This window comes from Protomyctophum parallelum (assembly GCF_964188405.1).
Source record: "Protomyctophum parallelum genome assembly, chromosome: 8".
NCBI lineage: Eukaryota > Metazoa > Chordata > Actinopteri > Myctophiformes > Myctophidae > Protomyctophum > Protomyctophum parallelum.
The window spans coordinates 14,764,095-14,791,801 of NC_139703.1; the positions used below are offsets into that span (position 1 = coordinate 14,764,095).

The 27,707-nt window shown below is 41.0% G+C and overlaps 2 protein-coding genes across 2 annotated transcripts in view; both read left to right on the forward strand.

Moving 5' to 3' along the window:
- The first annotated feature begins 398 nt into the window (after nucleotides 1-398).
- On the forward strand, nucleotides 399-15,430 carry bap1 (BRCA1 associated deubiquitinase 1). The gene is made up of 17 exons (XM_083770909.1): nucleotides 399-577; nucleotides 2,597-2,626; nucleotides 2,729-2,783; nucleotides 5,382-5,514; nucleotides 6,721-6,840; nucleotides 7,164-7,225; nucleotides 7,381-7,523; nucleotides 7,647-7,725; nucleotides 7,812-7,935; nucleotides 9,801-9,936; nucleotides 10,030-10,214; nucleotides 10,911-11,041; nucleotides 11,124-11,587; nucleotides 11,872-12,098; nucleotides 13,897-13,989; nucleotides 14,078-14,150; nucleotides 14,407-15,430. The coding sequence occupies exons 1-17, from the start codon at nucleotides 541-543 to the stop codon at nucleotides 14,538-14,540; spliced, it is 2,226 nt and encodes a 741-aa protein (XP_083627035.1). The 5' UTR covers nucleotides 399-540; the 3' UTR covers nucleotides 14,541-15,430.
- Nucleotides 15,431-16,136: 706 nt separating this feature from the next.
- The window catches only part of bsnb (bassoon (presynaptic cytomatrix protein) b), a gene marked incomplete at both ends in the record, with an annotated part of 83,136 nt that continues 71,565 nt past the window's right edge, over nucleotides 16,137-27,707 (forward strand). The window contains 2 exons of the mRNA XM_083771034.1: nucleotides 16,137-16,315; nucleotides 24,045-24,393. Of these exons, the coding sequence (XP_083627160.1) occupies nucleotides 16,137-16,315; nucleotides 24,045-24,393 (528 nt within the window). The remainder of the gene's footprint in view (nucleotides 16,316-24,044; nucleotides 24,394-27,707) is intronic.

A 27,707-nucleotide genomic window follows, 5' to 3' on the forward strand; every position in this document is an offset into this window, starting at 1 on the left:
TTGCTACAGTACGCTTGGCTGGAGAAGACAGAGTTACGACATTGAGGGGGCAGAAAATAGCCTGGTCACGTGGTTCATGTACTCGCGTGAGCCCATACTCCAATTAAATGCATTCCGTAAAGCCTGGCGTTGAGCCTGGAGTTGTCTCTCTCTGGCCGTACCATAGGGGCCGTACCCCGAGTGGAATAGTAAGAGAGTGGCGACACGCTTTGATCTCGCCGCAAAGCGGTTGCCTATGGGATATAGTTCCAAACATTGGAACTATCTCATTGAGATAAAATGAGCACTTCCGCATTCCATTGTTACAATAGGAGTCAACGCTAATGTCATCACTCTCTCATACTATTCCACTCGGGCCGTACAACAGTGACGTAGAATGTAGGCGTCAATGCTGTCTTTTGTGTTTATTTCCAGGCTCCAGCCTATGGCTCCAGCTAACAACAGCTACCCGCAAGGAATTGTAGATGATGTAATCACACCGTTAAGGATTCATATGCATTCTGTGACCATGATATCAATGCATTGTGCATAAATACAAAGATGAACAAAGGGTGGCTGGAGCTCGAGAGTGACCCAGGTGAGAAAGCTTCGAGCAGCTAGTTCAGATTCAGAATACAGATCAGGCTGCTATAACACAGCTAACGTTAGCTTCTACCTTTGATGACATGGTCTGGTTATTTTTATTCAAATTTTAGGCCTTCTTCGGTTCAACAATGGAATGATGATGTAACAGTTACATGGTAGTTTACGTCTAGTAAAGATAGCCAGACGCAATAAAAAAAGGTTGATATAATAATATTTCTTGCTTGCTTGCCTTGCATATCAAACTTTTTCATTTCAAGGACCTTCAGTTTGATCATCAGGATTGGGCCACGGACCCTCATTTGATATATACAGTATATATATTTAAATCTCCATCGGAGCCCATTCTATATGTTAAATGAAGAGTGTACAAATTGAGTTAATTGACACTCTTGAGTCACAGATCATAAGAGAGAGGAGAATCATGTGGTCTGTACACCCTCAAACTTAGCCGCAATTTGCAACTCTAGATTTTTTTACAATGGGTTGAATCTAGCCCCTCTCGGAACCCTACATAAAGCTTTTCTGAAATTTTGATGAGTTTTATGTTGGGTCCCTGTTCATGACTATATTTTCGTATGGGAATTCTGGAACGCGGACGTAAACATGCTCTCTAAGATCGAATCTGCGGTGTGTGATGGCATTTTTTTGCTTGAGTTATTCTGAATTCGGGAACTTTAAGTACCTATACATCCCGCTGCGAATATCTCCTGTGGCGCGGAAGCCGTTAAGTATTTTTAATCTTTGTTTGACCGATTTGGTCGCTTTATTTCTTCTTGTTTGTTTACCGTTTATTGTACCGCCTCCCGGTGTGCGGTTGGCTTGTGCGGCTACGTCCCTGCCTCTGATCTGCTCTGTCATAGCTATAGCGCCACTAGCTAGCCAGATAGGCGGTACAATGAGGTGTCAATAAACAAGGAAGGAAGAGAAGAATCAAAGCGACCAAATCGGTCAAACAAAGATTAAAAATACTTAACGGCTTCCGCGCCACAGGAGATATTCGCAGCGGCATGTATGGGTACTTATACTTCACATATTCAGAAAGCCTCACACGAAAAAATGTCGTCAAAGAGCGCCGACAGGCGTTATCCATGTTGTTTATGTTTTATGAATGGCCGCGTACCAGGTGGCATGGTAGTGATGCAACAGGACCCCATGCACTGGGTCGAACAAATGTCAGAAACTTCAGTAGCATTGGGTTCTGCTTGGAGGGCTAGGTTGAATCTAGAGTTGCAACAAGCTCCATCCACTTCCTATTCATCTTTTTTGGTTTGTGATCTGCTTGTCTTAAATGACGTTTAACTCACCAACATTGCAGCTGCAGTCCAAGCTTGAATTATCCTCTTGCCGAGCTTGTTTTTCATAAAAATCCCCCGTAGACATGTTATGAGTTACTTTCTGTCCAAAATATTCCAAGAGTTCACATTCCGAGCTGCCATTTTGTATTTTTGCAACGTGCCGTAAAACAAGACGTGAGGGGGAGCGCTTGTTTAATAGAAGGCTGTCCGTGACGGGGCGTCGCACTGCGTCGGCCTCTTCTTTGGGTGTCTTACCTGTGCAGGTAAGATTCTATTAAACAAGCGCTCCCCCTCACGTCTTGTTTTACGGCACGTTGCAAAAATACAAAATGGCAGCTCGGAATGTGAACTCTTGGAATATTTTGGACAGAAAGTAACTCATAACATGTCTACGGGGGATTTTTATTGAAAAACAAGCTCGGCAGATTGAAAGAGGATAATTCAAGCTTGGACTGCAGCTGCAATGTTGGTGAGTTTAACGTCATTTAAGACAAGCAGATCACAAACCAAAAAAGATGAATAGGAAGTGGATGGAGCTTGTTGCAACTCTAGATTCAACCCATTGTAAAAAAAATCTAGAGTTGCAAATTGTGGCTACCTCAAACTATGGATTTAAATGCAAATTACCTGAATCTGGGATATTTTGTTGCTTCACAGCAATTCTCACTATCCGTAGAATTTATTGAATAATATGAATTATTTTGTGGTCATTGCAGGACTATTCACTCTGTTGGTGGAAGACTTTGGTGAGTTGCTTGTCAGCATTGTTCTATTAACATGGCCTGGCCTGTGAGTAGAGTATTGTAACTTCCAAGCAAATGGGGAAAATGTTTTTTTTTTTTTTGTAGGTGTCAAAGGTGTCCAAGTAGAAGAAATATATGATCTTCAAAGCAAATGTCATAGGTATGTACAGTAGTTAGTTAGCCACACTGGCAAAATATGAATGTCAAATCTAATTATTTCACATGAGTAGGAGGTCAAGCGTGGCTTTGCTCATCTTGACTTTGAAGGGGTCAGAAAAACACAAATGTGGTTGAGATAGGTAGGATATACACTAATCCTGTGCATCTGTAGAACTGCCAATGTTTCAGATGCTAAATCACAATGTTTCGTAATTATGTTGTTTGTATTGAATCAGTTATGAAGACCGGTGATAGTTCCTTCACATGCTGCGTTTCCTTGCCGTTTTCAAGGTCTTGGTGCGGGCAGAGAGAGAATGAAACTGACTGTTTCGTAAAGATTGTTTCTGCTACTGGTTTTTCTAACTAGGTTTCACTGTATCACAAAGATCTTCTTGGCTCATTTGAGCCTCTCTTAGTTCCCTTGCCAAGTCTGTCAATAATTAAATGTCTGAAGAGGCATGCCATATTAATAATAATAATAAACTTTATTTATATAGCACCTTTCATACATAAATGTAGCTCAAAGTGCTTTACAGAGCAAAAAAGATAATAAAAACAAAAGCAAAACAAAACGGCATTAAAACAGCCATGCAGTTAAAACAATAGGACAATAACGCAGTGTCAAATCAGGAGAAGGCAGTGGTACAAAGATAAGAACAGATAAACTAAGGCAACAACATTAAAAAAAAAACAAGCAGTAATACAATACAGTGAGGATGTGAATAACAAAAATAAAAGATCATTTAAAAGCAATGTTGTAGAGGTGGGTCTTGAGCTGAGCTTTAAAAATGTCTACAGAGGCTGCCTGACGAAGGCACAGTGGGAGCTTGTTCCATGCCGACGGCCCGTAGAAGCAAAAAGCTGCTTCCCCGTATTTTTTAGTTGCCATTTTGTTAGGCAAAGCGAGCAGGCCAGCAGTGGAAGACCTTAGGGGCCGGTTTGGGACATATTTAGGGAGGCAGTCATGTAGGTAGGAAGGTGCGAGACCATTGAGAGCTTTATAGACAAGTAAAATAATTTTAAAATCAATCCTAAAAACAACAGGAAGCCAGTGCAGTGATGCCAAAACTGGAGTAATATGTTCTCTCATCTTAGTTCTAGTTAAAATTCTAGCTGCTGCATTTTGGACAAGTTGTAGTCTGTCAGTTGTTTTCTTAGGCAGTCCTGAAAAGAGCGCATTGCAGTAGTCAAGCCGAGAAAAAACAAAGGCGTGGATTAGCGTTTTTGCGTTTTGGACAAATAGGCTCTGATTCGTGCAATATTTCTAAGGTGAAAAAAGGCAATCTTGGTAACATGATTAATGTGTGAATTAAAATTCAATTCAGAATCAATAATAACCCCCAGGTTATATATTAGTCCAGCTGTCATTTACAGTAGCAACATTAATTTAGACGGTCCATGTTTGTTATTCTTATATATTGAGAAATTGTCATATTGGTGTCACTGTCATAATTTGAACTTTTATATTTAAAGTATTAAAACGCCTATGCCAATATGTTGGCTAAATTAAAACAACACTTTAAGGTAGACTGTTACAGGTGAATAGTATTGTATTATATTGCAGGTTATGAGGGTTTACTTAAATTCTCAATCTCAAAGAGCATTCAATTCAAGCACTTTTGAATTGTCAAAACCTTTGACAAGTTTGGAAATGTCATTAAAAAAAAAGAAGGAATAATTATGAATGAAATAAAATATTAGTGCTTGCACCAAACAAATTGTTCAAACTTGACTTTACATTGTGCTATTCATAACCTTAAAATGCTTATATTTTGCAGCAGCAGGCAGAGTGCAGTACACTCAGCAAGTACATCACTCATCATTGCAATATTTCTCAAATGGAATTTCATAGTAGCCATCATGGTATTTCACTAGTAGGAGTAAAATGTTTAGAAGATCTACAGGCTCAAAACCTATTCAGTAAGCACCTTGAGAAATGCACACTTCTGGTTAGCTCTAATGCCATTGTATTTAGAGCTATGTTACTGTCGACTTTCGGGGCTTGCATAAATGCAGACCAGCCTCTTATCTGTAGCGTAAATATAAAGAACGTTTTTGCTACTCGCCAATACAAAGGCGGCTTGTGTTATTAGAAAGCCTACGTTCCTTAGTGGGTGCACTCTGAGCCCCCCCACCACACGTATAAAATGCACTTTTTGGCCAGAAAGGGATTATTTTTCACTGTAAGGAATAATCTTGTCTATGAGGATTTCTCTTGGCAATATCGGTAGAGGTGGCGAGTAGCAAAAACTTTCTTTGTATGTACGCTACAGATGAGCGGCTGGTCTGCATTTATGCGAGCACCGGCAGTCGACAGTAACGTAGCTTAGCTCTAAATGCGACGGCATTAGATCTATGGACCAGAGTTAACATCTGGTTAAAGCGGATGAGCGGTGGTTCTCTTTACATCAACATCTGGTTAAATAAAATGACACAGGCTCCTGTAGATGATTGTATGTGTAATATTAATTGTATTTCCAAAGTGCACAGTTTTGAATTGGCTAAGAACATCTGCTTGTCTTTACAGTTTTACTAGAGTGTAGCAATAATGTATGCAAATCCTAAATGTTTGTTTTTGTAAATGTATTGTTCTTCTCAGCCCTGTCTATGGCTTCATCTTCTTGTTCAAATGGATTGAGGAGCGTCGGTCCAGAAGGAAAGTTTCCACCTTGGTGGATGAAACCTCGGTTATTGATGAGGAGATTGTTAATGATATGTTCTTTGCACATCAGGTAACGCATCTTATAATGTATAAGGCAAATTTGTATTGCTACAATCTCACTTGTCTTAAGGACGACATATGTCAGCTATTCCTTCTGTTTAGTCTTCTCTCATATTCAATTATGCCAACAATTTGTACAGGTGTCAGCTATTAAACCCTAATCAAGCGTTCATCTTGACTTCTTAATTCAATTTAATTGTGAGACAAAGCTACTGTATGTGATCTTAATCTGTGTGTCATCACTGAAATATTACGTAGGTACTAGGTAGCACTTTCAAGTTATCAGCAGTTCAGGAACAACTTTAGATGTTTTATTTGACCGGTGTTCAGTTGAAAGATCTCCTACTATAAATACTACTTGGAGTCAAATGTAATGTAACCTTTTTAAGTGCTTAAAATGTTATTTTGACCAGTGTTGCAGTGTATATATGGTTAGTACACTACATTATAACGAATTGTTTGGTCTCTTTGTATTGCTCTTCTTTTTATTTATTTTATTATTTATTTGTTGCTTTTCTGCCTTTTATTATTTGAAACACACACGCTGTCAGGCCAGAGCCTATATGTGGCATGCGCCTGGACCACTAGGACAGCAGGCACCCCTGTATTTCTCTTCTATTGAGAAATGTAGATCCTGTGGACTGGTGTGACCACTACTGGGTGACAAGTGATACTGCCAGGAATAAATAAATACATAAAAATAAATCCTGAGTGAGCATGACAGTGGTAAAAAGTTCAGCACTTGCACTGGAGACCTGGGTTCGAATCTTGGGTAGGATACTAAACACTGCAACTTTAAAGGAGTAGTTCACCCAAAAAAAGACTTATTTTCTATCAATTACACAGCCCACAAAGCCTTGAAATCAAGGAATTTCTTTGTTTTTGTTGCCTTCCTGAGCCAATAAATTGATGATCCAGACCGGTGAAGTCTCACCCGGTCATTTGCTTAGGAATGTGAAAAAATATCCACGATTTCCATTTTTTGGGCGAACTACTCCATAAGTTACCAGTGACTTATGGAGTAGTTCTACTAGTACTACTAGATATTTTTCTCAAACTACTCAAAGCTTTTGTAGTTGAATAGTTGTGGAACAACTTTTAATGCTGCTATCCAGCTGCTTCTATGATATAACTACAGTAACAGCACCTGCATTTAAATTGTCTTAAAAAGTTACTGTGACCACTAACTTGACAATGATGTCCTTTCTGTATCTAGCTGATACCAAATTCCTGTGCTACCCATGCGTTGCTGAGTGTGCTTCTGAACTGCAGTGGTGTTGAGCTTGGCACCACTATTAGTCGAATGAAGGCTTTCACAAAAGGCTTCAGTCCAGAGGTAAGAAATGTCTCCCTCTTTTAAAACAATTTAAATGGTTTCTTCTCCTCTCCTTCAGTATTTTCAGTATTCCATCGCTCACACACACACAAACACACACACACACACACACACACACACACACACACACACACACACCCCCCACAACAAGGAAACACATTCTGCTATCTACTTTATATGTTTTTTATTGTTAATTTATTTGATGTGGACATCAGAATAGATACATTTACAACACCTGTCCACAGGAGGATTGTGTACATATTGTTTTCTCCAGTATTGTTAGTAGAGACACGATTAGTTTGTTTTACTTCTTGATCTTTCAGAGTAAAGGCTATGCCATCGGAAATGCCCCAGAGTTGGCCAAAGCACACAATAGTCATGCCAGGTAAGTTGCCGTGAGTGGCTTTTATTACTATGGTGGGAGGCGACTCTGGCTTTCCAGGAAAACCTTGTCAGTCAGATTACTTGGCCTTACTCTGTTAGACCTCAGGCTTTGTGCAGTCATCAGTTTCTCAAACCCATTTTCTTGTTTCTATGGAGACCTGAGCCCAGACATTTGCCGGAGAAACAGAATGGGATCAGTGCAGTGCGGACCATGGAAGCCTTCCACTTTGTTAGCTATGTGCCCATTAAAGACCGCCTCTTTGAACTTGATGGGCTCAAAGCTTACCCCATTGACCATGGTAAGACTTAATTATGATTCATATGGCATGATACCTATTTACTTTGTCACACTATGCACATCCTATCTGGCAGGGAACAATAGAAAATTAAAGCAAGTCATCAAGCAATGTGGCATCCTGTAGGGCCGTGGGGAGAGGAGGAGGAATGGACAGATAAGGCTCGGCGGGTTATCATGGAAAGGATTGGACTGGCCACAGCTGGGTGAGTTCTAAACCAAATTTCTGTGTTCTCTCCTGCATTCTTCATATACACGTCATTCACTCAGCCCTCTCCCCTTTTTATTTCAGTGAACCATACCATGATATCCGCTTTAACCTGATGGCTGTAGTACCTGACCGCCGGATGAAGTACGAGTCCAAACTGGACGTCCTAAAGAAGAATCGTCAGACGGTCCTGGAGGGGCTACAGCAGGTCAGGAACTTCCTTGGGTGTAGTAACTGAGTTATATCCTATTTCCCAAGTTCCTCTGTGGCAGAGGAATATGCCTCTATCTACAGAACTCAGAAATGCTTCAAGCTCTAGCTCATGCTACCCTCCCAGTGCTGCTGGGAACATGAAACAGTATGTCCTTTTCATTGAGATTAGACCTCATAGAGAAGTTGCTACTGTAAAGAGCTGTTCCTCTTGGTCAAGTAGATTCACTTATGACTGACTCTAGTTGCTTCTAACAGAAGTAGTGCATTTGGGGGTAAAAATTGTGAAGAGGTGCATGTTGTCATTGTCATTTCCCAGAGCTTTACTCCCTAGGTAAGGCTGTGCGTTTACCGAAGCGGGTTTTTTTCTTCCCCCCCCAGTCTTCCAAACACCCAGAGCTGAAAATATTTAAATTATTGGTGACCAGATAAAAACATCAAGCGTGAACGAGCAGCAAAGAATAGATATAGATGCTCAGTGCCTCTTCAAGCTGCTGGCGCTTCCAGCATAGCGTAATGATGTGGTGCTCCGATTAAAAACAAACGCAAAATAATTGAGACCATAAAACAATTGTATTTTCATTCAACATACCCAAAATACATGTACCAATGAACCAGCCTATAATCCTGTCCCAACATACATGTTGGCCTTGAATTGTTTCATAGATGCCCCCTGTTCTCCATTTCCCCCACCCCTCCCACAGCTAGAATGGAGCTAGTTCTCTTAATTCTAATGCAGGTATTTTAGTAGCTCCAATTTTTTATTTTATTTTTTACGAATCAATCGTGCCTTGAAAGTTGGTACTCGCACATGTGCACTGTTTGTCACCCTCGAGTTCCGTTCATACAGAACCCAGTGGTAGTTGCTTAGCTTGTGTGCTCCTCTTAGTCCCCCCCCCCCCCCCATCTGCCGCCTTTGTTTACTTTCTGTCTTCTCTCATTCTTTTTACGGTTTTGTACGAAACAGTTTCAAATTTCAATAATAGCCAGAGTTGTATATGTCTGAAGATGTTGATTATGGTAGAATAGTCATAATAAATACAAGATTTTGGAGAACAATCTGAGATTGACAGTGTTGGAGTAGAACTAGCTTCCGTAGGTGAATAATATATATATAATAATAATACGGCTATATGTAAAAGCCTTACAGGTATTTTATTTGCATGTAACAATGCTAGTTTTATTCAGGCTTTTAGACTGCAGTGCTAAACAACGGGATGGGTTGCTTGTTGCATAGAATGACAAACGTCGTAATAAATAATAGTATTGGTAAAGTTACCTCTGCTTTAGCAGTCTGTGGAACTGCGTGTGACTTCTAGTCTAGTCTGTTCGATATGTCGCTGATGTTTTTTTATTTGTCTCAGACCCGTTCTTTTCCGTATGTTTCTTCCTTTTTGGTGAAAATCATCTGGCTCGAAATGATCACTGCAAACTAAGCCATTTAGTATTGAGATCCATGTGCAATGTCGCTAGTCAAAGTTTCCTCAAATTAACGTTCTGATTAGGTATTCTATGAAAACGTTTCCACTTTAGAGATGACTTTGTCTATGTGGTAGAGCAGCCTGGATATACACACTGTGGCATCGTGTTGATAAAATACAAAATAGCAATGTAGATAAAGAATTGAATAGACAATATCTGCTAATAAACGTCTGCTACTCAGTAGAAAACACTAGAATGAGAAGCGAGAAGAAGTGCTCCTGCAGAAAGTAAACAGAGGCGGCGGATGGGTGGAAAACAAAGGGTGCGTTCGGAAATCCGCACTGAGCGCAGTAGCGCACTGGTGTGCCGGCTTGTCGTTTGTTTATTTGGTGTACAAGTATAATACATCACAATCTATCTATGTGCTGTTTCTGCCTCCAGCTGATCCGCCTCACCCAACCGGACCTGGTTCAGGACAAGAAGCAGCAAGACTTGTCTGATGACACTGGCACCGTTATCAAGAAGGAGACCGAGGAGGAGCTGGTTACATCCCAGGGAAAAGAACAGACTTCCTCAAGTACTGTAGCCAAATGTATTCCCTTGCTCGTTTTTACTTGTGGCGGGAATAATATCCACATTTAATACATGAATGTGTTACATTTCTTTTTAGAACCAGTGGCAGATTCAGCAGGTCAGTCTCGCATGGTTTCCAGCTCCTTGGGCAACACCAAAGTCATGGGTAAACCAGCAGCACCTGCCGGAGCTGGCGGCCAGGTGGTCGGCAGTCCCAACCCTGTCGCTCAACGCTTGCCTGCTTTCCTGGACAACCACAATTATGCCAAGTCCCCTATGCAGGTATGATATGAGGGGTGGAAAGGTCTTGACAGATTTCTTAATTGGCCGGATAAGTTGGCGGGATAAGTTGAAATGCAGTGAACTTAGTGATCGCTCAGGATTTCTTAGTGATGAAATAAAAGTGTTTTGTTCTCAATTGTTTTTTTTATTCATGACAAAAACAGACCAATTGTATTCTGGCATTAACACAAATACAGGATATATATGTATAAACACATTAAAATGGAGGGGGACCACTTTGGATGACGTCCACTCCCAACCGGAAATGACTGTAGACTGGTGCACTCGTTTAAGAAATGATTAATGTTCCGTCTTTTGATTAATCTCCGTCCGGGGTGCTGAGCGGAACTATTTGATAGGAGACCTCCTTTTTGGCAGGTAAGAGTGTTAATGTGTGAGGACTGGTTTCCACCTCATAGCAACCATCTTTGCCACTGTTAAACCAGCAAAGAAGACACGTTTGCGAGTGCTGTTTAACTGTAGTTGGGAACATAATGGAAGTTATGAGACGACAGTATTAAACCAATTGGCAAAAGGTAACGGCAATTAATGTAATACTGGATTGTTAGTAGAAAAATGGGAATATAGTGCATTAGAATCCGGAGTAATAGGTTTTCAGATATGAAAGTAACTTATTTAGAATAAAGCAAAAAGCAAGTGTGTGCCACACTAGTTTGAGTTTGTTGTGACCAACAGGAAGAGGAGGATCTTGCTTCTGGCGTGGGACGCTCTAGGATATCAGCCCCACCTCAGCGCACCTACTCTGATGATGAAGATGAGTATGAGGATGATGAAGCAGTTACTGCCCCAGCAGGCACATCGAACAGGTGAGCTCTGCAACAGGTGTGTCCATGATTTTCTTTGTGTGTTCACAATAATTTTAGTTTACAAATGTTACAATTCTGTCAGGTTTAGACGGAAGGCAGGTCTGCGCTCACGAACAGGACGGGTAGCCAGCGGTATGGAGAGCCAGATTGCCCTAAGTGTCCTTGCTGAGAAACTAAAGAAGGAGGTGCAAAGGAAGGATGCCCTGAACACTCCCCTGTCTGTCCGCACGGAAGGCCGCACAGGGGGAATTTGCATTACAGCTGCATCGCAACCCTCCCCTACTCCTAGCAATGAAAGCACAGACACAGCTTCAGAGATCGGCAGTGCCTTCAACTCCCCACTGCGCTCGCCAGCACGTTCCCAGGCTGCAACACGCCCATCCAGCCCGGTCGCATCCCACCTGTCTCGCGTGCTTTTTGGAGACGATGAGATGCTCAGGCTGGACTCCAGACACAACCGTGCTGTACGAGACCTGGGTCCCTCTATCAGCATAGCCCTCCTCCACCTCCAGGAGGATGGTGTGATCTGTGCTCTCCCACTACCATGTGAGTTGTCTAAAACTGGTTGTTCAACACCTCTGGTTAAAGAAGCGTTCATAACTTGTATTTGAGTCAATTTTACTGATATTGAGATGAAGTGTGTTAGCATGAACTCGATTATAGTCAATTTATTTTCTAGAGAGTAGAAAGTGTTTCTAGTGACTATAATGCAAATATTACAAAGTACTGATGTGATGTACTAAATTCAGTGAACTTAGCTAGTACATTGACTTCACTGAAAGTAATTAATGGGTTTTAGTTGCTAATTGCTGTTCTTGCTGCCTGTACAGTGGATGTTGCCGCAGATGGAAGTAAGATTCCTTGCACTCCTGAGAAGATAAAGCAAGGAGGCCATACAACAGGAGAGATGGTTGCAGTAAAAGAGGAAAATGAAGGGCCATCTGTTGTGGTGAAAGAGGAGAGCAAGGATGGAGCAGATGTCAAACCTTGCAAGGAAAAGATCAAGACAGAATCAGATGGAGGCCAAAAACCACATGGGGAGAAGTACTCTCCAAAAGTAAGTCCAGGCATTGCAGTTTGTTCTATCCTTTGTACACACGGTAGGACTTTTAAAGTAATCAGGGAGTCATCGTTGAGTATTTCACACTACACAAGTCTCTCTTTTTAAATCGGCTGTCGTAATATATTTGTGGTTTTCACACTATACGATTGATCGCTGAACAGTGGCGTAATGGAGGGGTAACAAGCGATGCACTGTGGGAGCGCCCTCAGCAGAGCATTGATACAAATCTTAAACAGCATGTTGACAAATTTTATTTTATTTACAGAAATATCTCAGCTGTGCCCAAAAGCGGGTACAATAGCAGAGGAAAAAATTATATATGTATAGCAAAACTACTGAAAATGTCTTAAATATTTCAACCAACACAAACTGATGCTACTGTGATTCCCCCCGCGGGATGCAGTTAATATGTAAACGAACGCAGCACCAGCATGTAGTCTAGTCTGGATGCAAGATTTTCTTTACAGACTGTGACTGTCTTGTGTTTTGCCTATAGACAGAGAAAAGATGTCACACAAGTTTCCTCATCAAATATAAATAGGAGAGCTGCTCACATCGGAGATCGAACACATCCTACTACTGAAAGAGTGCAGCTCGTGCGTTTTCCAATGTTGACATTGCTCTCAGAATGTATCACCACTGTCTCAGTAGCGGGGAAAGTTTTCAAAGTGGAAATTATCAGAAATAGACTGGGGAGTGCATCGATTCATGAAAACAGACTGAACTATCTGAAGCCCAACACACCGTCTGTGAAGTGGGTGCGCAGCGACGCGGCACAGGCGTTGCCGCGTGGCAACGCCTGGAAAATAGAACAGTGGCGTATCGCCATATATCGCCGCCGCGATATTGAATCGCCTGTTGCATCAATTGGATTTTCCCAACCTTATAAAGGACTTTATAAAGAGAAGGCACTAATCATATTGGTAAGTCAAATATACTTCGGCTATTGTGTGCTCAGCTGAGAACTGGTATCATGCCTCTTGCTATTGAAGTAGGTCGGTTCTCAGCTGTGTCAGAAGAAAATAGGATATGCAATGTATGTGACCTGAATGATGTTGAAAATGAATTCCATTTTATGTTTTATTGTACACTTTATGATGATTTGAGTATTTAAGACGGCGCAGTTTGTTTCTAGAGCCTGGAGTAGAAGACAATCTCAGCTCTTCAAGTAGGTTCATGTGTCCGATCTCCTGTTCCAATGTTGTATTTTATTAAAATTTATGCTGTTCAATTATAATTAAGTAATCTGCCGTGTATGAAGCTTGGGTGTTCTTAGTTTATTTAATTTAATCATTGTTTGTGAACTGTAGGTTCAGACTTTCTGTCTGAGCATACTGTAGCTGTCCTGTGCTTTCATTGGATGTAACACGGACCTTCTCGGGATGCAGTGCAGTCGCAACCCTGTTTATACTGTATGATGTCCAGTCGGCGATGGAGCCAAATTCTAAACCTGCTAGATATTTAGAAACACTCTGCAAGCCATCGGCGAGCACTATTATCCTGGAAGGGTTTTCTAGTAGTACCTTACAGACAGTGTGAGCGAAACCTCTCTGTGATCAAAGCCTGATCTTTCGTCAGCTCAGGGGTTTTGTCTGTTTGGTCGCAGACAGCATAATCTGAGCAAAAGTCTTGCAGTGTAGTGTACAGGCCCAAAGTCTGTTGAGTCTTTTGTTATTATCATGTGTTAATTCTTCTTATATAAATGTATTTAGAAGGCAACATGTGAGTGGTTTGCCTTTTGATAAACAAGTGCAACCGATCAACAGCTGGTGATTCTCTTTGTTTCTTCAAGGAGCTGCTGGCTCTGCTCAAGTGTGTAGAAGCTGACATTGCCAATTACGAAGTTTTCCTAAAGGAGGAGGTTGAAAAGAGGAAAAAATACAAGGTAGGCTTTAATTGCCTTCCATCTTCCATGGTTTCTGCAAATGAATTTGTTGGTCACTTAACATGAATGTTTCACCTTATTTGAAAAGATTGATGACCAGCGGAGGACTCACAATTATGACGAGTTTATCTGCACGTTCATATCCATGTTGGCACAAGAAGGTAAACCTCTAAACTCTCAGTTCTCAACCGTTCCTTCTTTCCTCAGACTTATGTATGCTGCAGTGTTTACTTTTGTTTTTCGACTTCTGTTTGACTTCCACACAGCAGTTAACATTATATTTCTCTCCACCCACACCACATTAAGAAAAAGAACTGTGCAGTTAAACTGGAAGCTTTTTTTTGTTTGTTAGATGATTCATGAAAGAATCTTGTTCACAGTACCTTCATACTATCATTCATTCATTTTCCTCCATAGGCATGTTGGCCAGCCTTGTGGAGCAGAATATTTCAGTGCGTCGTCGGCAAGGTGTGAGTATTGGCCGCCTGCACAAACAGAGGAAACCCGATCGCAGGAAACGCTCTCGACCCTACAAAGCCAAGCGCCAGTAATTCCAAATAATTTGACTTTTTTCATTTAGGTCAGTAAGCACCAAGCAATCACTGCAAAGAAAGAAATTGAGACTAATCATGAACTCTTTGTACTTTGTATTTTAGTCAGCAGTCTCTTTTTCATGTACAGTAAAAGCGTCGGTGTTAACACAGAATTTTACTGTGTACAGCTGACCATATTGTTCGTCATTTGTGTTTCACTTTCATGTACAGTATGTATAACAATTTTAGTCTCAATGTAAACTTGCCTCTGTCAGTGCCACTACTATTTGCAGGTTGTGAATTTTTGGCATTTAATCATGGATGCATATTGTTAATATTCGGTCCTTATGTTATTATGAATGGTTTAATATAGTAGATTGTTTGTCATTCTTATAGTCATTAGATATTGCGATATCAGTTCAATTGAAACACTATTCACACTTCTGTGTATTGACTTGCTAACCTGTCCCAAGCTGTATCACCACCACTGACATATTTGTATCCATAAATATAATAAATCATGACCTGGCTGTAACAATGGATTAATCATTCCTTAGAAGACAATTTCCATGATACAACAGAACAATATCACACTGAAACACACCCTCGCACATTGATCTAACCAACTCTTTGAAGAAATCAACTTTGGAAGGTTGTCTGCTCATGGTGTACGTACGGCTTTGCCTCTATATCTCTAGAGCTCCTGTAAATGAATGACAAACACCAATGTTATTTTTGTACTTTAAATTGATTTCCAAATTGATAAATTATGGGCATGTGTGCATTTGAGTGTTTTGTACATATGTATCTGTTGATCAGCTCAGCATCACTGCCATACAGTGTGCTCAGTTGGTTTTGTCCTTGTGTACTATTCGTACTACAATAAACTCTCCAAAAATGTCTTTCTTCCTTTTTTAATAGTGAGCTTTGAGCCGTTTGTAGTATGTGTCACAGTACAGCAATTCTGTATGCTTTGGAGCGTTCAACTAGTAAGAAATGAACTTTGACGTTTTCTGCAGTACACTTAGTGTACACTAGGGACAGCACTGACACGAGCAGTAGCAGGTGATCGTTTGCTGGCAGTTGCTTTTTGATTGTGTAGTTGACACTTGACAGTTAATAAATACACCTTGGATTCTCGTCCACAACAGTACATGATCTGGCATTTGCTGTCTATATTACTAGGCTATTGATGTCTGTGTCAAATTAAATCAAAAGGAGCTGGTGCTTTTGTTAAGGCAGCATGATATGTATTGCATTTGACCTTTTTGACGTAAGCCTTGTTGCATAGGAATACTTTAATTTATAAAAAATACACCTCAGAAAATTTGAATGGGTATAATTGTCATTCCCAATTATCCGAACTTTAACTGGCCCATGTGATCTAACAGATATGTTCGGATGTGCACGCGCCCGTCGAAATATTCCCCACCCCCTTTGCGTCAGCGCGCTCTCAATCCTCTCGTCAGGGCGCGTGCTCCGTGCCGTGGGATGCTGAATTGTAGGTGATGATGGCGGAAGGGGAACAACGTCGAGTTTCATCCTGAGTTTTTCTTACGGCTGTAGAACCATCTACAACAGCGTTTCTCTCCGTCAGTTCCTTCTCTCCAGACGATGGGGAACGAGGCCAGTCAGGAAGGAGAGGGACAGCCGGGACAGGCCGGCTCCGCTGTCCCTGCAGCGGCCGCTCCGACTTCCATTTCAGCACCACCGGACTCTGGACAGCTCATCAAGCCCAGCAATGGTGCGCCAGCCGGAGGAACAGGGGCCGGACCCGGCCCGGGGATTAACAGGTAGGTAGCGACAATATATCGAGGACATTTCTAATAGTTGTGCTTTTGTTTTGTTTTTAGCTATGTAAATCATTGATTGGGATTTAACGATACGGTAGTCATGTTCCGTATCATTTTGATGTTGAGCGTGTGTGAGATCATTCGATTATGTAGATAGTCTAGTGTGAGTGCTTAATTATTTATTTCAATATCATTGTCAACACAATTCACTATTACTCTTGAAATCGATTTTTTTGGTGCATGACCTGTTAGTCTGTAATATAGCCAACAACAATTTGAGTCTGAACCGAAACGCCAAAAGAACGCTTATTTAGAAGAACCAAATAATCCGTATGGCTACAGCCTAGAAATTGTCAAATGGGTCGAGTAGGAATGACTACGTTCTTCCAGTGTGTGAAGCATTTTAAATATGAATGGGCGAAAAACTCGCTGTTTGTATTCAGGTGTGGGAATTGCCGAGATAATGAAAATTCATACAGAATGACCGATAGGCTTAATATGATGGTAGTAACTCACATGAGAAATATATGAATAATGTAAAATATAGCTTAATGTTTGCGGTGCTATTAGTGGCATGCTTTACTGGCACAATTTTTATCACCCCTCTTATGAACGTGACAAATGGCAGTAAATACAAACCAATGATTAGTGATCATTATCTTCCTAACAATGTACATGGCATTTGTATCCTGATGGGAGTGGTCTCCTCCAGAATGACAGTGCTACCCCATTCACAGAGCACAGGCCCATGGAATGAATGGTTTGTAGGGCATAGAAAAATGAGGTAAACGATGACATACAAAAGTTTGAGTCACCACCAGATTTCCATGATGGATATCCATGATGTGAAATGTTTGATTAGTAGGCAAAATAGAACAACAAATAATCAACTTTAACAATAAAAAATAACTTCCAAATAACTCAATAGCTATCTTATACCATTTGATAAACCATCATAGCCCCACATTGAATTCTGACTGCTGCCTTAAAAATCAGACCCAAATCCATAGGGGTGTTGGAAGTGGGGAGAGATCATGGCTTATAGGACCATATAGGACACTTTTACAATATTATTGCATTTAATGGAACCAGTTGAATGTGAACCAGATTCAGGAGGAAGTTCTTGTTCTATATACAGTATAACCTCATGTCTGCTCTCCGAAAGGTGCAGTTAGTCCCCCGAGTAGACCATATTATTGCTCCTTGGGAACACAAGGACCCAGGTTTTAGTGGCACTACTGTCGTGTCTCGTATGTATATGTCTCCGCTCTCTAACCTTGTCTTACTGTCTCTCGCAAAAAAAAGCGCAAAAGTGTCAAGTGAAGTAGTGATCTGATAAGTAGGTCTTCAGCTCTGTTTGCTCATTGAAACAATGAGTCATGGGGGTACTCCCCCCCCCCCCCCCCCCCCCCCCCCCCCATGCCAGTCAATGATGTCAGTCCAGTCATCTATCATGTCAGTATTATGTCAGTGCTATTACTTGGAAGCCAGTCTATGATGTCAGAACTATGATGTTTGTACTGGGATGTCGTGTGTGTGTGTGTGTGTGTGTGTGTGTGGGGTGGGGGTGATAGATATAGAGATACCAGGCAATGTTTCACGATAATGGCACTGTGAAAACTATTTTGAAAAACAGGGACATCTGCTGTATTATCTTCTCTCTTTTCAAGCCAATGTAAATAATTGTCAGTTATATGTGTGCGTGTGTGCGTGCGCATCTGAGCGTGTCTGTCTATAATGTATGTGTCTGTCTGTCTGACTGAATGTCTGCAGCTAATCTTGCATTTTACATACATATTTCTTGTGTGCGCTGATAGCAGGCCAAGAATCTCAATCCACAAATAGTTTAAAAAATGAGTCAATGATAACATAATAATAATAATAATGGATTTTATTTATAATGCACTTTACATTCTAGTGAACCTCAAAGTGCTACAATGAAATGAAAACAAAACAAAAATCAATAAAAGGAAAACATAACATATAGGCTAAGGCAGAGGGCAGTTAAAAACAAATTTATGGAAAAGCTTTACTAAAAAGGTGAGTTTTAAGTCCTCTCTTAAAAGTGTCTGTAGACTGTGGTGCTCTGAGCTGTTCCGGAAGAGCATTCCATAGGTCAGGGGCCACTGAACAAAAGGCCCGGTCGCCCATGGTTCGCAATTTGGTTTTGACGGGTTTGAGGAGGTTGGTGTTCGAAGAGCGGAGGTTGCGTGATGATGACTGAAGGGATATGAGTTCTTTGAGGTAGGGGGGGGCGGTACCATGGATGCACTGATGTGTCAGCAGGGAAATCTTGTACTCGGTCCGGGATGCGATGGGGAGCCAGTGAAGTGATTTGAGGATGGGTGTGATGTGTTCTCTCTTACGCACCCTCATCAGGATCCTGGCATACATGTGAGATAACGTGCCAGCACAAGCAAACATTAGATTTACACCAAAATATACATTCAACAAGACAACACCCAAATCACTAGTCTTAATCTTTGCATATTCAACTCAGTTCGAGCTGTCTTAAGTCAGTGTTTAACCACTTTGACAGAGTTTATAGTGCCATCGTTCGCCAATGTATGCACCAAAACTAAGATAGCCTATTATAGCACTGCCTTGAAATCGCAGACATGTAAGATAGCCTATTATAGCACTGCCTTGAAATCGCAGACATGTAACAGTTGCCAAACGAGCATACTGCATTTGACAATAACATGATTTGAACATCCCATTTGAATTCAATGTTAAATATGTCATACATGTGTCGTTTATGGTCTCCTCTCTCTCTCTTCTCTCTCATATGGAGTGTCACACCCACACACAGGTCTAATGTCTATTCCATGGACTATGCTGGCATGGTCTGCCACCTTTCTGATATACTGATAATACTGTAGCTGTGTATATCTCTGTCTTCTACATGTCATTACTTTCCAGTCACATGTACAATGACTGTCAACTTGTGTAATCTTGATGCCAGTAACAACAACATGTACTTCCTCTTGCAAAGGACGTACAGTGTCACTTACTGTACATTTCAAACCACAACCTTGAATTGACTGGTGATACAAACAGATTGACATATAGAATTAACAATCACAGAACATTGAATGCTAGAACTCTGTAAAGAATTATGTGCAGGCTCTTCCTGACATTGGAACATGGGAGGGCCTACATAGTACACATTGCAGCCTGTAACATTGTAACTACTTTTCAATATGTTACTGTCCAAAGATTTATCTTTGTCTATTCTGGTTGCGTTGTAATAATGCAATAAGAGCCCTTTATTATTTCCCTTCCCCCATCGCCCCATGCCTTTTCATGCTTACGCATAACCCCAAAACACTGTCACCACATGACAAAGAGAAAGATGCAGAGACAAAAGGGCATGTCCCTGACAGAGATTTCCGCTCTATCAATCGACCCTTTACAGTTAATCATATTTTATCATGATACCTGCTGTATATAATCTTTTCTAACAATCTAATTACCATAATCAAATTGAACTTTGACACTTTAATTTCTTTTTACACTTTTACTATCCGATTTATTCATTTGACCACAGTCCTAACTTTTTAAATCTTGTTTGCCCTACCCACACTTTACCAATAAAATGCTGATCACTGGAACCTCTTGAGACATAATATTATGTATTGACTATTTGTACTGGTAGACTCAGATCTAGAATCCAAAGCGGAAACGGAAGCACCTCTACCTCTAGCAGAGGCAGAAGACCTCTACCATATATTATGGATTCAGAGCATAGACAATGTTCTTCAGTGTGTCAGAGAATACAATAGCTTTATGCAATGAGCAGTCATTCAAGTTGAACTTCAACTCTGCAGCCTTTGACTAAATTCCTTTGGCAGCATAGCAACTGTTGTTACAATAGTTAACCTACTTACAAACTGGCAGATGCACTGGCATGCCATGCCACTGGTATGTACATGCTGTATAATGTTCTTAACAGAGCAATTTTATACTTTGTCATACAATGCACACAGAAAATAGCTGGTCTAAATGTTCACATGTCACGATGCAACCTATTTCAAGTTTGTAGATTGTAATTTAGATAATTCTTGAATAAAACCCCAACAACTAAAAAGAAAACTAAACATTGATAACAAAATGAAAATGTGGCCTACATTTACAATTTAACTCATCTTTAGGCTGTAGGGGTACACTGGTATTCATGCACATATAGGATATTGTGCCAAAGTCAGTGCTAACATTGGTATTGAAGAATAGCCCTAATGCTGTAATGTGTTTGTAGTCAAAGCAAAGAGATGTGATTGCTAACCTTTTTTCACCTGTACTGATGAATAATGCAAAGGGGGCTGTGGCTCAGGAGGTAGAGCAGGTCGTCCAATGATCTCTGGGTCGGCGGTTCGAATCCCGGCTCCTCCTGTCCACATGTCGAAGTGTCCTTGGGCAAGACACTGAACCCTACATTGCCTCCAATGAGTTGGTCGGTGTGAGCTTGCCACCATTGGTGTGTGAATGTGGGAAGTGAGGACACTGGCGTCGACTGTTTTTCTTCTTATTATTAAAAACTCTTTAATGGGGTAAGATATTTCTGTCAATTTATTTTTGGCAAATTATGTGAAAACAATGTAATGGGTATTAAGGCTGTGAACTGGTGGACTGGAGCTTGTGGTCCTTAAAGATGGAGTGCCGTGATTTTTGTATTTTTTCCAGTTTTTCATGTGTTTATGAGCTGACAGTACTTCATTAGACCCCTTTGTGTGCTTGCTATGTGCAATGATGTCTTCCCGTTGTATTTAGGGTTTCTTACTTGAGGCTGAAAATGTAACAAGCAAAAGAAAACCGTGATATAGTGACATCCCCTCCCTAACCCCTCCCCCTTTATCATACAGCAACAGCTGTGGGTGCGGCTTCAGTTCAGGTGGATCACCACCCATCACCATTCACCACCCACCCACCAGGCAAACCAGGCATAGCTACTTAATGAACTGGTGGGCGTGTCCACATAAAAAGGACATTTTAACAAATACTGTACGCTTAAAAAAAAAGAACTTCCTCCTTATATAAACGTCCCTGAATTATTCATATGTATGTGTTTTGGACGTTTCATTAATCAAAAGTGTCGGCTGCCATGACCTTTTTCTTTAGTAGCTATGTCCTGCTGCATTAGGCCTGAGTGAAAGCATGCAAGCTTAAAGTCTAGCAGCATAATTATGTGATACTGTATAATGGAGACGCGGGGGAAACAAAACATCACTGCTCACTAGCCATTGTGTTGCTCTAAAAATATCTGATCTCCAAGCTCACAACACATTGCACAATACACATTAACACGTGAGCTTGTAGATCAGATGTTTCTGGTGTGCAAGGCTGAGCGGCTGAGCCACGCAACTAGGCTAAATGAGGCATTTATGCTCTTCCCGTCACTGCTCATCTGTAAAGCAGTGCTTTTCTGCTGGATTGCTTGTTTTTTGTTACATTGCAAATTGGCTGATGGCAACGGACACCCATATGGATATATATGGATAACATGTTAATTAACCTCAGAAATGTCACCTAAGTTGCTGAATGTGAATGTTGTGTTCAAATCAAATGTATTTTGATTGCAATCAATGTGTTGATTGTTTTCCACCCAAGCAAATTAGTGCTTTCAACAAGATCCTTGTTTTGAAATCATACAAAATCTGGAGGTGGTCTCAAAAGACTGCTGTCTGTAAAGAGCTTCTAAAAAGATAACTTCCACATTACACTCAGGATTAAAACTGAGATTTGGGCTCAAATAAAACCTTCTGATGGTTTAAGAAGAACAACATCTAATTTGTCCAAACATTTCTTTGAGTTATGATAGTATGACTGTAGGCTAGTAGGCCTACCTTGCTTTTACATCATTAGGATCTTTGAAAAAACTAACTTTAGAAAGTGTGCTTGTCATGGGTTGCAGTCAGAAAGACGTGAGAATGTTGCAGGGGCAAATAATGTTTATACAACATATCGTTTATTTTGTCGCATTCGTAGCAGAAGAGAAACTGATTTAAAACACAAAATGTGGCACTCGTAGCCAATCAGCATGGAATATGAAAAATCTGAATGACACATGTTTATCTCATGATGACTCCAGAGATAATGTGTTCCGATTTGTGTAAATTTGCAGTACTAGCAAAAATCTGAAAATCTAGCGGAAATAAGACCTACAACAACCCGCAACTACCAATACAAGCGAATTTACAGAAAAACAAGCCCAAAGTAGCTTAATAAGCAGACATGGCAACACTGCTCATCATAGCAGTAAAGGTCTGCTGATGTGGTCTTTAAAGGGGCATTCCACTCATTTTCAACATTTTACTATGTCATTAATATACCTTAGAGCTGTTGTGTGGAAATAATAAAATAAATAAAAAGTCCCCCCATTCCGTGTTTCCTAGAAAAATCATTAACATAGTGAATCACATAGTAAAATGTTGAAAATGAGTCATATTCCCCTTTAAAGGCGATGGACATGACACAACAAGCTCTTATTTGTTTTGATAGAAGATTTCCTCTATTCCTGGCAGCAATATGAACATATGCCCATGGGACAGAATCAGTACACAGAAAAAAATCAAAAGCGAGCAACGCCAAGCAATTATTTATGATTCACTGCCCTCACTTCACATCAACCACATCATCACTGATGCCAGGACAATACTGTAGCTGCACAGTGCAATACACCTGCCTGGAATACTTCACTCTCAGCATTTGCATTCATGAGCAAATATTTACGATACAGAACTAATGACTTACAATATGATGACTGAGCTATGTTTTCAATTATATAGCCTAAATATAGACTTGACTGCTTCTCTACTCAGAAAATGGGAAATTGGTGATGATGGTGTGTGTGTGTGTGTGTGGGCGCGCGCGCGCGTGCATGCGCCCTCTGCCAGAAGAGTTATGTAATACAATTGTAATATATAGAGAGCATACTTACCGACTGCCAGAGCTGGGAGAACTGGATGTATTTCCATTGCTAGGGAGGTTAGAATTGCTCATAGTGTGGGCGTCTAAGCAATGAAGCAGAAAGCCTAAATTACAATATGCTACGTACCGTGCTACCTTCTATTGTATGTTATGTTTCGAACACAAATATGCATGTGACAATAAACACCTTGAAATCTGAATGTGTTTAGGATTAGTTCAGATCTTTGGACTTAAAGCTGTAGAAAATACTTGGCATAGTGTTTGCAAAAGCATTAATTGATTGCTTGAGTCCTGTGGTGGGAGTTCTGGTCTTGTTTTGGTAAATATTAAGTAGTTCCGTACCATATAGCGTAACTTTGGTTTAACTGTGACCTTTCTGTCACATGGAACTATTGTTTTGTGCTGCTGCTGCTCGCGTGGTGACACTGGACACAAAAAATAGTTCCATGTGACAGAGGGGTCAAAGTTGAACTAAAGTTTCTCTATATAGTAGAAACAGGTCAACAATGCCAATGACGCTAGTTTTGTGGATTAATTTATTTTTAATGAGTGGCCCCCAGACCCCCGCCAAATGACCGGAACTACCATAATATTCACGAAAACCAGAATAGAACTCCCACCACGAGACCCAGGCAATCAATTAATACCTTTGCAACCACTATTTTAACGGCAAGTATTTCCTACGTCCAAAATCTGAACTAATGTTGAGTTTTACTTTTTAAGTGCAATATATAGAAGTCGGTTACATCTTGTGTGCAGGACCCAGATGTATCATCTCCCTCTTCGTGTCTTGTTTCCACAGCATATCCGGCAGACCACCCCAAACAGATCCGGGGCCCAAAGCAGGAGCCCAAAGTGGCCCTGGGGACAGGTTAGCCTCCCAGGGCCAGGGTCACGTCGACAGAAAAAGCCTCCAGGTGGATCTGGGCGACAAGACAGGAGGGAGGTCCCCCGCTGTCACCCCAGACAGAGGCAGCGTTCCCACATCACCGTACTCTGTGCCTCAAATTGCGCCCATGCCTAGCAGCAAATTGTGCCCCGTCTGCAAAACCGCCGACCTGACGGGCACTACGGATGCCAACACCTGCACACAGTGTCGCTCCATGGTGTGCAACCAGTGTGGGTTCAACCCCAACCCACACCTAACAGAGGTAAGCAGTGAGTGCATGTAGTTAAAATCCAAGGTGTTCATTCTGAGAGTATCAGAAATGCACCCTTACAGTATTTAAGATTTTGGTTAAAGTAAAGGAAGTACTTTAGCTGTTACCAAAGAGCAGCTTTTGGTAACAGCATTCCTGCGGAAGCTACATTATAGCTAATTATGACTGTTAAGATTAAGATGGAAATGTTTGATAATCGGGTGACACAGAACTGTTCCTCGTATTGTGCATCAGTTCCTTATAATAATGAGTCATAGGCCTTAATTGTGCTTTGTCCTCACAAGCAATGATACATTGTAGTTTTACAGTAAATAGCTGTAGTAGAATTAAAGGCCTATACATAGTATGGATTTTCGGTGGTGAGGTGACCACCGCTCCGGTGGTGAGGTGGGGAGAGCGGTGGTTTCCTCTTCACCACGGATCAGTGACGTCATGTTGTAGTTTGGTGATCACCTCACCAGTTGTAGTGTAGACTGTAAGCCTGCACTGCCAATAGCCTGAGTAAATATGATGGACCGAGAGAGTAGGTGTTTTGCATTTCATATATGTAAATGTACTGGTGCCTTGTGTGCATGCGAGTGTGCATGCACAAAGTTGTGTGTGCAGTGCGTATGTGTGAATGAGGAACGATAATAGTAGTCGATGAGACTATTGGGGCGACAGAGGAGAAGAGGATGGGTGAGAGGTAAGGTGAGGCAAAGTAAATGAAAATATTTGAGAAAGCCAGGAAGAGGGAGAGAATAAACTATGGAGACAGAACAGAGTGGAGTGGATGGCTCATGGGTGGCAGAATGTGAGGAGGAGGATGGGAGTAAAAGGAACACTGGAGGAGGTGGATGTTGGTATTTTTCAGTTGAGCTGTTATGGGCTTGTCACACACTGACAAGGAGAGAGAGAGAATAGGGAGCGATAGAGCTCTGCATAGCCTCAATGGCCGGCCCCCTGAGACCAGAAGATTTACCCCCTAACCCACTTAGCATGGGCTTGGCTTGTGTTTCACTGCAGGACATTTAATATAATGTTTATCAGTAATCGTTCATGATGATGATGATAATGATGATGGGCAAGACATTTGAGAATAGAATTGAAGTAGCTATATATAGGAAACTAAAGTGAAATCTTACCCTAAGCAGAATTCCATCATTAATGATGTAATCGTAAACATTTGAAAATGGCATTTCATCAGACACAAACTTTTGCCATTTACTACAATTTATTGGACTCTGATATAGGCTTGCATTTTTGTGTCTAAAATATCTTACAGTTATGAAAACCCACATTCAATAAAATACCTGCATTGTCAATAAAAAGTAGATGTTTCAGGTTTTGGAAAATGTTGGCCCATTTCTGAATGCATGCCTACCAGGCATACACACATTCCATCTGAAATACAGATTATTGGTAACAGTTACAAAGTCCACCATGTCTTTTAATACACTTACGTAGGTCCATCGTAAACAGCTATGTGTTGTATATCCTCACAGCCTAATACAGATTTGTCTTGTGTTGTGGCAGTGCTCACTGCTTGAACGTTTCTGACAGACAGGCAGACCTGACCAACCATAATCCTTGCTGCATGTTCACAGCCAAAATAGTGGATGGAATTCATAATAAAGTCCCTGATGGTATTGTCACCTCAGAATCCAAGCTATAGCACGTGATGAAAAGGAATTAAAAGTGAAAAGGTCACAAGGCAACACAACCACTGTACCAGACCACTGTACACATGGAAACTATTCATGTTGGAAGCGATATTGTCCTCTGGGGGTATTGTTTGTTGTCATATCACATTTGCACATACGTACTGTAACATTTGTCCCCATACATTAACACATCCTAACTACGAGGAGCAGTGGGTGGTATTTATAGTAAAGCAGTGCGCAGGGAGCAGAGGATTAAGTGCCTTGCTCAAGGGCATGTCAACACAGACCGAGCCGAGGGGGCAAACTGGGAACCTTCTGTTTCCCAGACATCCTCTCTACCCCTTCAGCTATGGCTGACCATACCATGTAGCATCTGTTTAAAACACCAGTGAAGTTTAACTTGTATAACAGGGCAGGGATGTAATTTAGAGGGACAAACTGGAATCTGGAGTAAGAGTATGCAGTATACTATATATAGGCTATTCAGTATGTGCATTGGGCAATCCTAGTTACTGTATGTGTGATCGTATGCTGCTGTGTGTGTGTGTGTGTGTGTGTGTGTGTGTGTGTGTGTGTGTGTGTGTGTGTGTGTGTGTGTGTGTGTGTGTGTGTGTGTGTGTGTGTGTGTGTGTGTGTGTGTGTGTGTGTGTGTGTGTGTGTGTGTGTGTGTGTGTGTGTGTGTGTGTGTGTGTGTGTGTGTGTGAATAGTAAATGTGACGTCAAACTGGCCTTAGGGACATTGGTGAGAGAGAGAGAGAGCCACAGGCGCCACATGTCCAGATGTAGACATGAGTGGCAGGATAAACAACAGAGAACAAGATATGAAAGAGGAGGAATGGTATAATGGAGGAGGAGAATGAGAAAGTACCACATACAGGGGCCGTCTGCTTTATAATTGGTCCATGTATAGAATGGGAGAGAAGGCATGATAAATGAACCATAGTCCGTCTATTCATTGCTGCTCTAAAGCTATGCAGCGCTATATTAATTCTGGCCTTTAGCCCTCGGCTCCCATAAAAAAGCCTATTTGTCCACTGCACTAGGCTGCATTAAAAATGTTTGCTGTATTAACAGATAAAATATTTAAATGCTAAAAAAAAAAAGAATAGTCCTGGACTTCATGTGGCCAGTCCAAGCCACGTTGACTTCCATTAAACAATGTTATGTTAAAAACATTTAAAAATACTTGGAAAAAATGGGAGGAGGTGTGCACAAGGTGTGCACAAGACATTTAGCACTGATAGGTTCTTCTGTTTGAAAGATTATCTCTGGATGCACAAACACCTCAGACTCTTATACAGTAGATGGCTTTTCTCCTCATACAGAACTCCTTGAGAAATATAAATGGCTATAGTAGCTTGGTTCCCTGCGTTGTCCGAGCATGGCATGGGTAAAATAGGCACAGTGTAATTGGAAGCCAGTCTATGACATTAGTAATCTATTACATCAATGCTATAACGTCAGTAGTATGACATCAGTACCTGTTGGCAAAGTAATTGGAGAAGTGCATGATGTCATAGCAGGGTGAAATAGGCATAATGTACTTGACAATTTATGACTATGATGTATTATAGACAGTATTATGACAATTTAAAAAAAGAGTAGTCATTTTAACTGACTACTCAGTTTTCCCTCTGTATGAATCATTATGTGCCTACCACT

What these genes read in the sequence shown, in the direction of transcription:
- bap1 (XM_083770909.1), top strand. Translation starts at nt 541, where the DNA reads ATGAACAAAGGGTGGCTGGAGCTCGAGAGTGACCCAG. An exon ending in AGCTTACCCCATTGACCATG is followed by an intron (nt 7,524 to 7,646) that starts GTAAGACTTAAT and finishes GGCATCCTGTAG; the next exon opens with GGCCGTGGGGAGAGGAGGAG. An exon ending in AAAAGAGGAAAAAATACAAG is followed by an intron (nt 13,990 to 14,077) that starts GTAGGCTTTAAT and finishes TTATTTGAAAAG; the next exon opens with ATTGATGACCAGCGGAGGAC.